Source organism: Atractosteus spatula, chromosome 27, assembly GCF_055471065.1.
Source record: "Atractosteus spatula isolate fAtrSpa1 chromosome 27, fAtrSpa1.hap1, whole genome shotgun sequence".
In the NCBI taxonomy this organism is placed as follows: Eukaryota; Metazoa; Chordata; class Actinopteri; order Semionotiformes; family Lepisosteidae; genus Atractosteus; species Atractosteus spatula.
In genome coordinates this window covers 8,489,179-8,505,937 of record NC_142732.1, presented here as the reverse complement: position 1 = coordinate 8,505,937, position 16,759 = coordinate 8,489,179, and the positions used below count along the sequence as shown (strand labels likewise).

The window sequence follows — 16,759 nt, the reverse complement described above, 5'->3', positions numbered from 1 at the left end:
ACCCCTAGTGGCACACGCGAAATTTGACCAATTACGTAGTACAGTATATACGCAGTAGGCTGTGCTCACAATGTTTTAAGGCAGAAGATTGAAAAAGCCGTGACTAGATCAGCACGTGAATCCGTCTTCTTTAGGAAGGACGGAATGTTAAAACCGCTCTTACAGCGGTGAATTTGTAGTTTCAGATTGGCGTCAGGGCTGAGGCGAACATCAGTGCTTTATCGGTGCAATGAACAGACGTCCCACCCCAAAACGCACTTGGGCACATCAGTAAAACTGTTTAAAGGATCTGAATGTTGTCTGGAACACCGTATAGGCATCTATTGTAACATGTTTATTTCCCGCGGGAAAGATACACTGATTACTTAATTTTCATCACCGCAAAGGCGTGCTGCTGACATGCACGGCTTTCAATTGAAGGGCCGATTTCTTAGCCTTAAATCACGTGCTCAACCTCGCCCAGATGGAAGCAGTGCAATCGCGACAAAATTCGTGCAAAAACTATTTAAAGGACCACTGCAAATGCACCAGCGTACACCGTCTCCGACCCTAGCGCATATGCACCTGTACTGCTAAAACTGTCATTAGAAAGATATCCGTATTCAAACGGGTCCCAAGCCCATCTGGACCCGTGCGGCCGGAAACAGCTGAGCGGGGCTGCAGCACGCGGGCATTCAGCGCCACAGCAGCTCACACGTGCACACCGGCCTCTCGCGAGACTTCAATGTAAACAAACACGGCGGAGGGAGGGGGGGGGGGTCTGTAAATACACCTCTGGGTAACCGGTCCGCGATAAAAAAAAAAACTCCAAACAAACCCTTTTAGAACGGTTCGCGCGGGGAGACTCAATTCAAAACCCTAGTTTTGTCATTTCGACCCGCCTCCGCCGGCTCGTCAGGAGTCGTTCACGCGAGCTCGCACTCGGTCGTTTTCCACCCGACTGTGGCGTCTGCAGGCCCGGAACACCGCCGGGTAACCCGAACCCGATAGGCTCTCGGCCCTCCTCCCTATTGGCTCACGCAGGCTTGGCCCCCGCCTCCCCCTGGCGCCTATAGGGCAGAGCGGGAAAGAGCCTCGCAGTGATTGGCTGGCCGGGCAGTTCCGTTGGCTGCCCGTGTTGCTGTGTTGTGGTGCGGGTTAAAAAGCGTCAGCCGAGGAGACTAGAAACAGAGCGTACGGGGTTCGTATGAAAATACACATTTTCTAAGTGCTGTAACGGGAAAAAATGAATGTAACCGTTAACGGAAATGTGTCTTGTTTCCACCGGGGGTATGTCTGTACTCGGTGGTTTTGCTGTGTGGGATACTTGTTTTTGTAGGTGTGAGGACTCCGTGGTGTATATCCTACCCGCCTGACTTATTTCGTTCTTATTGTTTTCTTGAGACCCGTGACTGAAATTTAAACACGTAGTGGAATAACCATAAGGAAATAAACACTGACACAGTTATTTTGCCGAGGAATGAAACAAATGATTTTGCATTCTTTATTTCCTCACGACATTAGACGTTTTTTTTCAGCTTTTTATAGTTTGAAATACATATATTGATTTAGTGAGGTGACGCCACGTACCCCCCCCTCCCCTCCCCTCCGTCAGTGTCATCCCTTATCGCCGTTAACCACTTATGTCTTCTTGGAAAGTGATCTGCAATGTTGACAACAGACTAAAATGTTTAAAAGGAAGGTATATTTCTACGACATGATCATTCACAGATGTTGTGAGAAGGGTCATGAGACGCAAGCTGAACGTTGAACGGTAGCGTAACGTTTCCCTCACACTCCGGACGGGACGTGACCTCGTCTTTAAATCCCTTTTTCCGCGGTTATAAAACTATTGAAGCGGCCTTTCTGTTCAGGGCATTTCGAAATTGAAGTAACTTGTAGGAAAAACTGGTGTTGTGCAGTCCTTGGCTAAAATGCACCCCAACTTTTCCTCAGGAAATCTGAATAGTAGGCTGTGTATTTTAGCCAAAATGTCTTGAAAGCTTAAAAAGGTTTGATATACTTCTTGTGCGATGACACGGCGATTCCCGGTTCCTGTGGTCTTCTGTGAGCCTCTTGGAAGCAAAAAAGAAACTGTTCCATATTTTATTTGTTCTGGATGAGACAGTGGAAGCTTCTAGTAAAATATAATCCCCTTCTGAGAATCCCCTGAAAGGTACACAAAGCCTGTAAAATCTAGAGAATTTAGTGTGTGTCTTTATCATTTTGTTCCAATTCATTTTCAATTTATCCCTTACTTATTCCGAGGGTCACGGCGACCACGTGGACAGCAGTTCATTGTGGGGGACACACTCTCAAGCACATGGGACCGTTCAGGGAGTCTAACCTAGCCTGCGTGTCTTTGGAGGCTGGGAACATAACCAGAATACCAGGACAGAAAGCATGCAGACTTGACAGAGAACGCAGCAGAGTCTGGAATTGAAGCCAGCACCTGAGAGCAGTGAAGAAGCTGCAGCACGAGGTGCCTGACCACCGTGCTGCCCAACGTGTTTGCGTGTTAACCGCAAGTATCATGGTAGCTATCGGCTGCCATGTAAAGATAGAAGGTCTTTTACAGCTCGCAGCTGCAGGTGGTACAAAGAAAATGTAGAACGGATGTCGCAGAAAATTCCGTGCAGATGTAGGGGAAAGAAAGGGCCAATACAGTGCATCTTTAATTAAAACTGTTAGTGGTGCCAGGCCTTTCATACAGATTAATAGTTTCTGAGACTGGTATAGTGATGTTCATTCCCGAGGCTGGCATGGTGGCGCAGTGATTAGCATTGCTTCTTTGTAGCTCTGGGGCTCTGGGGTCATATCCAGACCCGGGGTGCCTATCTGTGTGGAGTTTGTATGTTCTCCCCTGGTTACATGTTTCCTCCTGGTGCTCTGATATTCTCCCACACTCCAAAGACACGCTGGCAGGTTAGTTTGCTTCTGGGAAAACGTGGTCCTCTATGGACTGGCGTCCCGTCCCGGATGTATCCTGCCTTGGGCTTGTTATTTGCCAGGATAGGCTCCAGCTCCTCCTCAGCCCGGTATTTAAGTGGTTTGAAAATATTTGGCTGGTTTCAGGCGGGCCTGACGCGTTCATGCAAACGTCAGAGTCAGGCTTCATCAGGGGCTTGTCATTCTGTCTGCTGGCTGGGGATGCTGCAGGGGTTGAACTGTCGCAGTAAACTGTGCACGAGGATAAAGGAAGTGATCCGCTGCCGCTTTCCTTTGGCAGGTCAAAGAGATCTGGAGACACGATGGCGTCCGACTCCCCGCGCCGTCCCAGCCGCTGCGCCGGAGGAGCGGTGGTGCGGGCGCAGGCGGCCACGTAAGACAAGAGGGCCGCTCCGTCAGCGTTTCTTCACTTCCCCGGATAAAACATGAGCAGACGGGGGCTGAGCCCTCGTTTGTTCAGATACACTATCTTGTTTGTTTCACATTCCGTTGCTCTGTCTTAAACGATTGTCTCAAAATGTGCCAGTTTATGGGATCCGTGCTGTGTTTTGGCAGAGTGCGTAACTGAGGCACAGGTTGCTACTTTGGCAAGGGCATGCCCTTGTAATATGTCAGAGTAAATGAAGAAACTGAGATGTAATGTTAATGGTAATGTTTCTTCTTGGGTGGAGGGGAATTTATCAGTAATAAGGCCTTTAATTCACTTATCAGCCTGTTCGCCCCAGCAAGCTTGAATTTTGCCTTTCATGTTACTCACTGTGTACCTAAGTTTAGGTCCGTTCTACAGAGCATTTGACGGCACAGGAAAATTGTCCCCTCTCTCACAGAGCCTTGGAGTATCTTTTTCAAGTAAAATTATATCCCATATAATAAAATACTTTATAATGTAATTCTGGATTTTCCAACGATCCTTTATGGTGAGCCTGTTGAATCAGCTGTGCAAATGCCAGTGACTTTCTGTGATTACAAATGAGACAAACATATTTTGCTGTAGCACCGCACTCTCAGTTGTGGTATTGCCGTATTTTGTTAGGGCTTTTCGAGCAGTAGAGAAGATGTGCATGCACTGCTCCAATTATCATTTCCTAAAATGACTGATTCCTTATTTTGGGTGCAAAGCTGGTTCCCATTGCCAATAGACTGAATTCAGAAAGGCTACAATTAAGCTTTTCTTGTTGCTGATAAAAACATGGTAATAATGATCATATTAGGTGACGAAAGACCAGAGCTTTGCTGTGCACGTTGGTAATGTAACAGATGCTGTTTTTCAGAGAGCAGTCATACATGGAGAGTGTAGTGACGTTTCTGCAAGATGTTGTCCCACAGGTAAGGGAGTGTGTTGCTGTATAGTCTTACAGTTTTTTTTTTATTTTAAAGATGTCTTTTTATCTCAGGCTGTTAACAATGTGGGGTTTTAAAAACACCCCAATAAATGAAAATATCTCTTAAACTTTGTCTGCACTGGTTTTATTAAAAAACATGTCATTGCTTTGCCAGTGTCTGTCTCTTCTTACCTGACTGTCGCACACCTGTCTGCTTCCTTTTCTTTCCTTCAGGCTTATACAGGAGCACCGCCCACAGATGAGAAGGAGAAAATTGTCTGGGTCCGATTTGAAAAAGCAGATATCAATGGTAAGAAGAGGATGGTTAATACAAAGTACAATTAAATAAAGTACGACACAACATTCAGCATGACAGTAACTTGCGTAGAAGCTAACAGAAGGATTAAATTACACTCCATCAGTTAAATCAGATCTTTAAAACACCTGCTGTATAACAGTTCCTAAAATCAGTACTCAGTGGTGTGTTTCCTTGTATGAGGATTGTGTTGAAATGAAAGCTTTAAATTCACGATTGGTATATACTGTACATGTCAATTTTTATTTACATGACTAAGGCCTAGAGGACTTTAATTCTGGAGAAAATGAAGCTTTTATTTATTGATACGTGTTGCTTGTATTTTTCTTAGTTTATAAGAGGGGTGAAAAATAGTTTGGGTTTGTTTCTGATGTATTAAAATATTAAATAAAGGCACTCTATTGCCATAACGTAAAGGTAAAGGCGTAAAATTTCTCGAGAACATTTGAATTACTAATTGACGTTTATTATTCATTAGATTTACAAATAATTACTTTTTAATCTTTCTGCTAAAACAATATACACATTCACATGACATCTCAGAAGGACAATGCACATTTTTACGTTGCTCGTGAAAAAATGGTTTTCTTTCAAGTTGAAAATGTGGTAATTATGCTATTGATGACTAATGGTTGTCACAGTGGCACAGTGGTTAGTATTACTGCCTTGCAGCACTGTGGCCCTGGGTTCAATTTCTGGGGTGCTATCTACATGGAGTTTTCAGTTTCCACTTTCCCCCCACAGTCCCGAGATATACTAGTAGGTTGAATGGCTTCTGGGAAAATTGGCCCATGGAAAATTGGCCTCATGTTCATGGTGTGAGCATGTATGTTCATGTTCATGTCTGTGTCTGTCCCATGTCTGTGATGGACCGGTGTCCCATCCAGGGTGAATCCCCGGCTTTTGCCTGTTGCTGGCTGAGATATGTTCCGGCTCCCCTGCAACCCTGTATTGGATAAGGCGGCTAGAAAATGGATGGAGGACTTACTTGAGCATGTTCACATTTGTGGGATGATCTGGAGTCATGTGTGCCATCTTGGGCTCAGAGACGAGTAAACAAGCGCTTGCTTGTCCGGGCTCTACCAAAGGAATGGATCTGAATCCCACAAGACAGTAACTGTACCCTGGTGCCAGCCGTGTGTTACAGATATCCATCTTATATTGCCTCCAGTGGCCACACACACTGCTAGGCTCTAACTTTCAGAGTAGACCCCTTATTTATCAACGCCGTTGGTGACAAACGTGAATAAACAGAATGAAATTGCCTGTGGCGTGTCTGTTAATTGAAAAAAAAGATTGTAGTTTTTCTGATAATAACTTTATAACTGATATGTTTCTTTTGATGCTCAGTATACATTTCACATCTTAATTGTGGTCTTAATTTATTTGCTGTCTGGACAGATATTGCCAGGACACCCGAGTTTCTGGAATTGCATGGAACCGGCACTGATCCTCCCCTGCTGCTGCTGATCGGATATGCAGATGGGATGCAGATCTGGAGTGTTTCGGTGAGAGACGGGTGCTAAACTGGACGCTTACTTGAAAAAAGAAGTGCTGAATAAAGTTATAGTTTGCTATCCGATATATTATGTGCTTTCAAGGTACAGAGCCATTATCTGTACTAAAGTGCTGAAAGGAAACAAAACATTGAATTTGGGAAAATTAAAGCCAGATTTAGGAAAAGTAAGGGACAAATACTGAAAGCTGTGGGACAGATACAACTGGACTGTGACCTGTGTTTTAATTGAGAACACAAGGAGAGATTCTAATTTAGATTAAGCTTAAGTTTTGGCCAAGTTGATTCAGATTCAGAAGTCAAAAAGAACATTTTTTTTGTAGCTATGATCAACTGTTGACAGAAAAATACAATTTCTTCTTAGATAATAAAAGGTCACTTGTATTATGAATATCTTAGGTGGACTTCAGACCGCTTAAAAAATGTGTTGAAAAATAAAAGGTACTGTCATATACTAATGACTGAAACTTTACTGAAGACCAGAAGTAGGATTCTGATACAAGCTTTCGCCTTCCTGCATTCATTTCTCCGAGCTGCACTGCTATTAGTAAACACTAGATGTCACAGCAGTCAAGCACTTGGGAGGCAGAGTTTTAAACTCAAGCAGCACTCTGAAGGAGAGGTAGCTAGTTTAACTTTCATTTCAAGGTTGCAGCCTGTTTTTTAGGTGAACTGCCATGAAAATGGTCACAATATGTAAGTCAGTGGTAATATTTGGCTAATTAGCAGCTTGAAGAGATGATTGCAAGTGTGAATAGAAAACACTTGCACTACCACAATTTTAGAGGATTTATAGGAAATTACAGAACCAAGTGAGTGTCTGTTGGATTATGCAGATCTGTCACTATTTTAGTCTTCATTGTATTTTCTTTTCTTTAAGAAAGAATAGGAATAAGATAAGTTCCAATAGACATATTCCTAAGAATAAGGCAGTTAAGTACTGTACATTTATTGGTTGCATTTTTTGCTGTATTAGCGTGACGATTTAAGTTAAACAACCATATAAATTCTAAGATTTCAGCACAGATGTGTAATCGGAAATAGACATTTAAAAACATACAGTATAGGACCATTTGTATCCGTGCATGCTTGCGTTTGTCATTTTAAATAAGATCAATGGGGGAGATGCAAAATGAAGCATGGATGTGGACATGAAAATGAAACGTGTCCATTCGGGGATTGCTGCTTCCTGCTGCAGCACAAACTAATCGCTCTGTTCGGAACCCCAGCCGAGGTAAAGAGTGCTGTCGGTCACTGAGGGCGCCAGCCCTGCTGAAGCAGGACAGGCGTGAGATTATTATTGATAGTGGGTCACGTCTCTGCCCATTACTGTAACACGGAAAGGTCAGAGCCATATCCTCTTGTGACTCTGCTTTGCTGCCTCTGTCAGAGTCTAATTCCTGGGAGAGTGCAGTTGTTTGTGCCCTCTGTCCCTGGCTGGCGGGGGATTTCGTATGCGAGTCCGGTGCTGTCAAAGAGCCATGTGACGAAATTCAAATATGTTGAGAGACAGGGAGGCCAGCCACTGCCAGCCTGTGCAATCTGTTCTAGCTGTGATACAGAAAGGGAAACACTGTTTGTTTTGTCTCTGTGACAATAGTGTGAAAGGTTTTAGGATTCATTTATGAATCTGTGGCTAATAAAAACACTTGTTTAGATTTTGGATGGGGACATTATAAAATTTTACACTTTCTATTTTGCAAAATGTTTTGTTGTTACAGATATGCATATTGTAATAAAGTTAGGAATCAAATCTGGTTTAGATTAATTCATGTTACCAATAACTGTCAAACCAGCAATACTTTAACAGTGAGAAGTCCTTTCAGAGTTTGAAAGAATTTAAAATAAATCCTTGAATATTCCTTTACCAACATCTGCTGTTTACAAGAGAAATTGTATAGTTTCCCAAAACTAACAAACTAAGTCATTGGTCAAATTGTTTACTGTTGTGTGGCATGTGTTTAGACATGTGCTCTTCTCTTTTCTTTGGGTGAAATAGAGTGGTGCCTGCCGCCATTATTAGGTTGTTGAGCTTGTACTTTTTTTGTGGGTTTGTTTCTCCGGTGGAGTTGGGGGCCATTTTTCACTTGGTATAAGTATGTGATGAAAGCAGCAAGATTTCTGGGCATGAGTGATTGTGAAGTGTTCATGACAGTTGCTAAGCTGACACCCTCCGTAATGGCGTTGCATCGACTAAGAAGCACTTCCACCTCTGGCTGCCAGGGTGTGTGGTTCTATTTACTCTGAGTGTCTGTGCATTAACATCTCCTTGGAGAAAGATCTTTGACTGGAGAGGTGTTGCTCTCGAATCGAAGAGAGGAGTTGGATTAGTTGAGGCTAATTGAAATGGTGTTGGAAGCACAAGGTGTTGGTGGGAAAGACATGCTTTGAAGTGAGGTGTCAGTAATGGTCTTGTTATTATTAAAGCCAATCTGAAGCAAGAGTAACACTGGGCCACATATTGTACAGGTTTTTAATCTTCATCTGTATTAAGATTGAATAAATCTTTCCTCAGGCTTTCCTTCCATTAATTAAAAAAGGGCAGGACAGCTATTTTCAATAAATTAATTTAGCTGAATCGTTTTCTATTTATGAAAGCAGAACCCGTGACAAGTATGAATCAGAAAGGTTCCTATTTAGTCTGAGGAGCTAGTGAGCTCTTAAATGCTGCCTCTTAAAAACAGCAGAAGATCTAACGCCTCTATTCAGCCTGAGTTTTATAATCTTACTCAATGCCTTCTTTTCACTGGGAACTGTGTTGTCAAGGCTTGCTGACAGACTCCGCATCATTACAGGGCAGCAGGAACAGGAGTTATGTACTTACAGATCCATGTGCATATAATCCATCCATCCATTATCTGACTGCTTCTTGCAATTCTGGGTCGTGGGCATGCAGATATAATATAACTATATAATACACTTTTTTTAGAGGTTGCATTGGGGCTGAAGGAACTGGCAGAAATTATGTCTTTTAATAATGAACCTGTTTTTTGGAGCACAGAAGAGATAGCCGGGGTTGAGTTGTAAAACAAGCAAGTGCCGGTTGTGCTATATCTGGTTCATTACTGGTTGTCATGATTCATCTTGTTTTAAGATTCCCTTGTGTGCCAACACATAGCAGTTTGTAAAGTGCAGACATGGCATTGCTCTGCAGCTGAAAAGCCCCTAAAAAGTAACAATACTTTTAAAACTAAACGCTCTAGTTCTCTGAATTGGAGAATCTATCCACACTCAAGTGAGTATTGCCAATGATGTTTTTCTGAGCCAGCTCTGCCTTTTTTTAGTGGAATTGTTTGAGTTATTGCATGTACCTTGGTGGAAACATTATAATTATTATCAGTGCTGTTTATAATTTGTGTTAAAATTGAATAGTTTGTGCTTTTTTCATTTCTGTATCAGAGACAAGATAATGATTACAGAAACACAGCCACTGATCCTGAGGAAAAAAAAAAGATTGAAAAGGTTAAACAGCTAATTTAATTTTTGCACAGCTCTCCTGTTCTGGCTGATGTTGGTGTAATGCCATTATATCTGTGTTGTGTTGTGGTTTGCCTGAGATCTTTGAAAATTGTGCTTTTTATCGTCATTAACATTTTTACTTCAGTGTAATCCAAAGGCAGCTATGTATCATTTAGTGAGAGTGCTGCTCAATTACTCATCCATTTTATTAAGCAGTATTATAAGACCAATGTCAGCTGTTTTAGAATAAAAAAAAAACAAAAAAGCATTAAAACAAGTGAAAGCAACAACAAAAAACAATTTTCTATATTGCTTTTTTTACCGTAATTGAATGTTGAAAATGTTCTTTGAGGATGTCACAGATCTTTGTCATAGTGAGGATAAACTGCTATAATACATAATGACAGTGGCATTAATTTAAACCATGGAGACCAACAAATGAAATTATTTCTAGGTTCATTTTAATGGCTGGTGTTTCTTTATACAAGTGTGGGATCTCTATAAAGTGTTTATTTTTATACTGTTAATCTCTTATACTATTGCAATAAAATCTGTACTGACCACTTTTAATAAAAACATTGTTTTAATCCATCACTTTGAAGAGGTTGCTAATTGTCTAAAAGAGCGATTATCCTCGGATGTTCTTATCTTCTTAAAACACATGGATTATCTACTGCACTGTGATAATGCACATTCACTGTAATTTAGAAACAATAATGAATATGATTGCTCTCAAAACAAAAACTGATTTATTAAAGGGCCTTTAAAACATGGGTATATATTTAAGATATACGCAGAATGACTGGGCATTGTGAGTGATGAATATAATCCCAATGCTTTAAAAAAATTCTCACGTGTACCTGTGGCAGCAAACAAGTCAGTATCACACTGTTAAAATATTAAAAATATAGTGGTTTGCAGAGACGACCGACTCATAATTATTATGATTTCTGCAGTGATGCAGTGCTATGGCCAATACATGTTTTTGATCGCTGTTCAGAAAGCAGTCATCATTTGCATTGTAATACTCTGGATGCATTTATTCCTTTCTTGGTAGCTTTTTTATTTTGTGGTTTGGTTTACAGTTTTTTTTAGCATGTGAAGCCCATTTTCTGCAGTTGGAAAAGATTATTTTTCCTACAGTGTGAACAGATCTCTCTTTGTTCTTCTCCACATTGTCTTTGACTTCTTCGTCCAGCTTTTTCCTTTTAAATGTAGAAAGTGGGGCGGGCAAAATTCATAATTATATGATTGCATTAGGACCACTTTTTGGACTACCAGAAAGGATAATTGCAAGAATGTCTATATTGATTAAGGGAGTTACTTATTAAGAGATGACTAATCTATGGATAACACACTAAGCATGAATCTTATTATCAAAACTAAGAAACTTATTTTAAAACTCATTAACCATTTAAGGCTGTACATTGCAGATTCTGTGCAAAACTGTATCCCCGGGAATTTTGGAAAAAACAAATCAGTGAGATGCAGCAGGCATCATGCTCTGTTCATGAGTTCTGTGACTAATTAAATATATGTTTAATGTAGTAACAAGAAAATACAGATTTCATTATCTTTCAGGAACTCTTGCCCTTACTGTACTTAAATACCCTCTTTGAACATAAGAACACGAGAAAGGTTACCATTTGGCCCATATAGACCATTTGGTGGTAATTGCTAGGTGACCCAAAGTTCTTTTCTAGCTGTTTCTTGAAAAAAAGCCAGGATATTGGCTTCAACTGCAGGGCTTGGCAGCTTGTTCCATGCTCCCACAACGCTTTGGGTAAATACATGCCTACTGTTTATAGTTATAAATGTGCTTCCTGGTATATGTATGGGTACGTATACTTTCACGTACTTCCTCTTCATAGCTATAAATATGCCTCCAGTTGTGTCCTTTGGTTTGTGTTTTACTGATTATTCTGATGTAATCTGCTGAGTTGACTCTGTCAGTGCCTTTGAGTATTTAAAATGCTTTTTTTTTTGCTTTTACGCTGTTGTTGATATTTACATTGCAGTTCATCTCTTTGAACGGCAGCATTTTTTGTTTGTAAAAACAAAACATTAAAACAAAATACACAACAGCACATGTATCATACAAAAATAGCTGCACATAATAAAGATCGCAAACGAGAGAAGGACAGTCAGCCCATCTAGCTTATTTGGTAGTGAGTAGATAATTGATCCAAGGATCTTATCCTGCTGTTTCTTGAGACAAAGCCAGTGTATCAGCTTCCACAGCATAGCTGGGATGCTTGTTTCACACACAACCCTTATGGGTTTACAAACCGTACAAAGCGTGGTCAGTTTTAATGCAGAGTTTGTTCATACTGGTTAAATGCTTTCTTTATAATTATTTAAGTTATTTAAAATAATCGCAACTGTTCAAAACTGAACAAATGTTCATTTGATTCCCTCACTAATACCGTTTTTGTATGTTACTGTAATGCTTCTTTTGGAAAATCTTTCATGGTGTATTTCACACTTTATTTAAGAAAGTGAGAGTCTAAATGGACAGTCTTGTGATTTACATATAAGTTGATTTTCAGAGTTAATAGTACTCCTTCTGTAGTGGATCGCGTTAAGGTCCTTAGCACTAATCTGCCTACATAGTAAGAGTTCCAAGAACAGAGGCTTTAGCAAGCTTAAGAACTCCCACTGATTGGATAATGACTGCGAAACTGGGAATCCGATTGGCTGGTGTGATCCTTAGGATACTATAGTTCCTGAAGAGCCTTCTTTTTTGGATGCCACCAGAAATGGGCAGAACTGTCCCGTAATGTTTTATTTGCAGTCGTTTCAAAATAGGGGATGTGAGTTTACATTCCTGGCCTGCACACTAGATGTGTCAAACTGCTGAAATGTAAATGCATTCCACTTCAAAATACACGGTACGAAAGTGGCACGGGCTTTAATCCTCTGATGACGGCATGAAATCTTTTATTACGTAATCCACTATGTTGGTTTTCTTTCAGACAGATTTTGGGCTCACGTATTGCACATACAGTAATATAAAGAAAGCTTCTGTGTGAAGAGTACATCTTTTTAAATGTCCCAGTTACTGTTATGTAAAAATAATGAGAAGACATTAACAATACTCTTGCATGCTTCTGACACATTTGGATCTCTGTGTGGAAGTCTGAGCTGTGCCCCTCAAGTACAATTCAGAGCATAGTTTTGACATAGCCAGCAGCTGTGATTGATCTGATTGAGCTGTAATAGCTTCTTTTAAGCACTGTGCGTACTGAAGCATTGTACTGCCCAGTATTGGATAGGAAGGGCAAGAATGGGTGGCCTAAATACTCAGGGACTGGCTGTCTGTTTTTTTTTTTGTCCATTCAAAATAAAGGGCATCTCCTGACTCAGGGGTCTAGTTCTTGTCTCCTGCTTTACATCCCAGAAGGAAAATTATTCCAACCCTTTTCATCAGCATCAGTGTATGTAAAGTTAAAGAAGCCACTCCTCTTTCCTAAGGTGTTAGGTCCTCTCCCCTCCACCACTAATATTCTATTTAACTGTTTTTGTTATTTACTTTCTTCCAGATCAGCGGCGAAGCGCAGGAGCTGTTTTCGGTGCGGAATGGTCCAGTGCGAGCTGCCAGGCTCCTGCCTGCTCCCCATGTCAGTAAGTACAGGCGAAGCATCCTTGTCCCCACTGCAGCCGCAGTCGCAGGGCCTGGCTGACCCAGTCCACAAACACAGCAGGAGAGGGTGTGAGCAAGAGAAGGCCTGGGGAACGCAGGTCAGCAAAGGGTTTGTTTCAGCGACCTGCTTTTGGAAACCTCTATGAGCTCACCCGCTCTACGCTTCTGTGGCGTGTCTGGAGATGATTTCTTCAGCAAAAGAAAAAAATCAAGGCACAGCAACAGCAAATTGTTTTGTTTTTTTACCGTTTCATTTTGCATAAAAGGTGCTATTTTTCTATGTTTGGTCTTGCTTTTGCGCTGTCATTTGATTATTGTGAATCCTTTTTTATGCCTCTGAAATATCCTGAAAGAAAATATCCATGCATTCCTTTAGAGCTGTTACACATGGCCTTATAAAAGGAAGCTCCTGTCTTCCCTCTACTGTCCCCTTTTAGCTGTAGTTAGGCCCTCCCAGAGAGCTTCTCTAAATGACAGGATTCAGCTCCCTGAGCCACATTCTCCAGCCTGGTCTTGACCACACATAGATTTGTGTTGGGCGTTTTTTTGGTTATTATTTCAAAATTATAGCACATCTAAAAACTAATAAAAAAAACTTTAATTTAAACATTTAATTAAGTGTTTCGTGAGTCTTGCAGCATCTGTCAGATTAATTAATAATCCCTGGATTGATTTTATTTTAGGAAAGTGTTTCAGTACAACAAATGAACCCCTTGCTGCAAAAAGAAAATTGCCTTGCCTCAAATCTGTTTTCAGTGTACAGGGACAGCTTTTAAAATTAAGTTAAATATGGCATGATTTATTTTGTTTTGGGCTAGTTTTTTTCTTCAATATATCATGTTTAAATTAAAGGCTGCCCCGTGTTTCTTAATAGAACAGAGCCCTTGCCAGAGCCCCACTGTGTTCCGATCCTAATATTGAAGTCAGTCCTATAAGATTAGTGTTGGCTTTCTGTCAACTGGCTGCTTCAGAAGTGAGGAACTCTTCTATGCCAGAGTTCTGGTAAAAAACACAGATTTTCCCCTTTCTTTCATCACAACTTGCTTATTGGCTAGTGTATGACTTGTGGTAATTACATTTATTAAAATAGGGGAAAAAACAGCCTCTCTGGGAAGAAATACGGCGTGGTGATCATTGTCACAGATAACACAAATTTTAAAAAATAAATATGCAAGCTCCGGTTAAATCTCCACCTGAAGTTAGGCGACACTTTTACATTTCTCCTTGTGCAATTTGGTAAGTTTTGGATGGTGGAGTGAATCCAAGTTAAGTACAACAGGATTGAAATCAAATAATTCTGCTCAAGGCAATCCCTCGAACATGTCATTTACAGCTGTTTTTAATATGACGACGCAAGCGGTTATGCTTTTTGAACATAACCAGCCTTCGGTCTTTTTTTTTCCGCCGATTAGAAGGTCCAATAGCAGAATCTGAAATTGCTGTCGCTGCAGGTATATTTTCTGAATGGAATCTGCGCAAGCACGCTGTGACATTTCGGCGAGAAAAATCGTTTTTGTTCTCTCTATATTTGTTCCGGTCTTTTGGCAGATTTTAACAATGCACAATGACAGCATTCACAATATCTGGAATTGGATAAAAGCAGAAAGGCTGTAATAAGAAGCAGCAGATATTCAACACATGAGGAGAATGATTCTGTGCAAAATAATGTGAATTGTACAAATGGGGAAACTGATTGTAATCAGTAAAGTGCAAACAGTGTTGCACTGTAGTGAGTTTTAAAAGGGGTGATTGTTAAATGTGGGAGTCTGGGTGGGTGGATTTTGGAAAGTCCTGAAAATAGGTGTCGATTGTAATAAGAAAAGTCTTTTCCAAACTTTAAGGAGGAAATTCGCAAGTTTTCCAGAACAGTCTCTTTGTTGGGATCCAGTGGTCTAATTGTAGATCCGGACTCCTTATTTTATGTATATATTTTTGCTAATACAGATTAGCAAATTAATCCAATTAAAAAAAACATGATATAAAAAGACAGTTACAACTCTGTATTAGTTGAGTCGATTTTTTTGTATTATATAGACTCACACAAAACAAGTGTTTTTTATTACAATTGGAGGTCTTGCTTCATTATACCTTCTAGTTACTGGAGTTCAGTTTGAAATCTGTGAAATAATTCATGAGAAGATGATGGAGGCTGTTGATCCAGGCAGTCTTCTTACAGGTGAAAAGTTAAGAAGTATGTAGAATATCTGGAGCAGATCACTGACAGTCTGAAGTGAAAAGGCGTTGTTTTTAATGTATAAAATGTTTGAGTAACGAAGATTTTTAAATGAATCTTTTAAATTAAATACAGAGTCGCCTTAGGTTTCTGAGCCACTGTGCAATTTAAATTAATTTGCAAAGCAGCTTTTTGAAAGCCTCTTGTTAAAAGCATTCTTGTGATTCTCAATCCACAACTCTGTCCACATCTGCTCTTCTTTCATTTATGACATCAATAAAGCAGTTTCATACGGTCATATATACAGTGTATGAATATGTTCCTTTGAAGTTAAAGCATAGATAACTTAATAGGAAATATTTTTCCTATACGAGAGACGCACCAATTTTGCTATGCACAGACAGTGTCTATGTATTTTGAAGAGCGCAGGAGCCTGTAAGATAGAGACACACTGCTTCTTGACCTTGCTGGAAAGCTGTATCTGTTCCATTTTTAGAGAGGCATATTATCAGAGGTAGCTAGATAACAAGATAGCATCAGCCGTCCCAGTGTCTACACACATCTGAGTAAAATTGATTGCTAATAAAGTTTTTAAACAAGTCCCAGAGGGCCTGTTGTATTTCAGAAATGCAGAATTAAATATTTAATTTTCCTGGCTCTTATCAAAACTTTCAGATCTCTTTGATATGCTTATCAATAAGACAGTAGTCTTTCTAAAAGACGTGAGGGGAATAAATAAGCTTGTGAATGACCCAGTGGCCTTTTCAAAAGATGGGCCTAAAGAAAAAGTCGGCTGTTTCCTCTGTGAGACATCTTATTTAGTCCATGATTTAATATCGTGACTAGCTGTAATGTTGGAAGACAACATTTTTAAGAACAGAGCAACCCATTTGAAGTGTTAAGTTTTGGAAATTGTGCATGTGCTCACACGATACACCACAAGAATCCTGTGTTCCTGAAGCTGATTACTCTCATAGCCTTGCTGCATACTTTGCTGCCTAAATTACTGCTTTACATAGGTTAGTATGGTCACCATTATTATAGATCATTAAAATCTGGATGAGATTTGAATTTTTCCCCCTTTTTCAAATTGAACAATTTAAGAAATATGGGATCTGTAAACTTACTGCAACATTTTTTTTTCAAAATATGCCTACTGGCCTTTTACTATGTAGTAATTTTTGAAAACCCAAAAAATCAAACACAGAATCAGACAAAAGGCTCTTCTGAGCTTTGAAGGTTTTTTTTGCCCTTTTTAAAATTTGTTTCAGCTCAACACATTTGAACAGAGTGCCGTTTCTGTTTTCTGTCTTTTCAAGATGCCCTTGCATGTTGGTATTTTAATTTCATTTGATCCTTGTAAGTTTTATGCGAACCAAGCACTATTCTGTGGTCAAAGAAG

The 16,759-nt window shown here is 40.2% G+C and overlaps 1 protein-coding gene across 4 annotated transcripts in view; it reads left to right on the top strand.

Moving 5' to 3' along the window:
* The first annotated feature begins 1,115 nt into the window (after positions 1-1,115).
* bcas3 (BCAS3 microtubule associated cell migration factor) overlaps positions 1,116-16,759 on the top strand; it is a 234,459-nt gene continuing 218,815 nt past the window's right edge. For all 4 annotated transcript variants that reach the window (XM_088906941.1, XM_088906940.1, XM_088906939.1 and 1 more), the window contains exons 1-6: positions 1,116-1,180; positions 3,209-3,301; positions 4,200-4,254; positions 4,485-4,560; positions 5,968-6,074; positions 13,084-13,165. In XM_088906941.1, the coding sequence (XP_088763067.1) occupies positions 3,231-3,301; positions 4,200-4,254; positions 4,485-4,560; positions 5,968-6,074; positions 13,084-13,165 (391 nt within the window). In that variant the 5' untranslated portion in view covers positions 1,116-1,180; positions 3,209-3,230. The remainder of the gene's footprint in view (positions 1,181-3,208; positions 3,302-4,199; positions 4,255-4,484; positions 4,561-5,967; positions 6,075-13,083; positions 13,166-16,759) is intronic.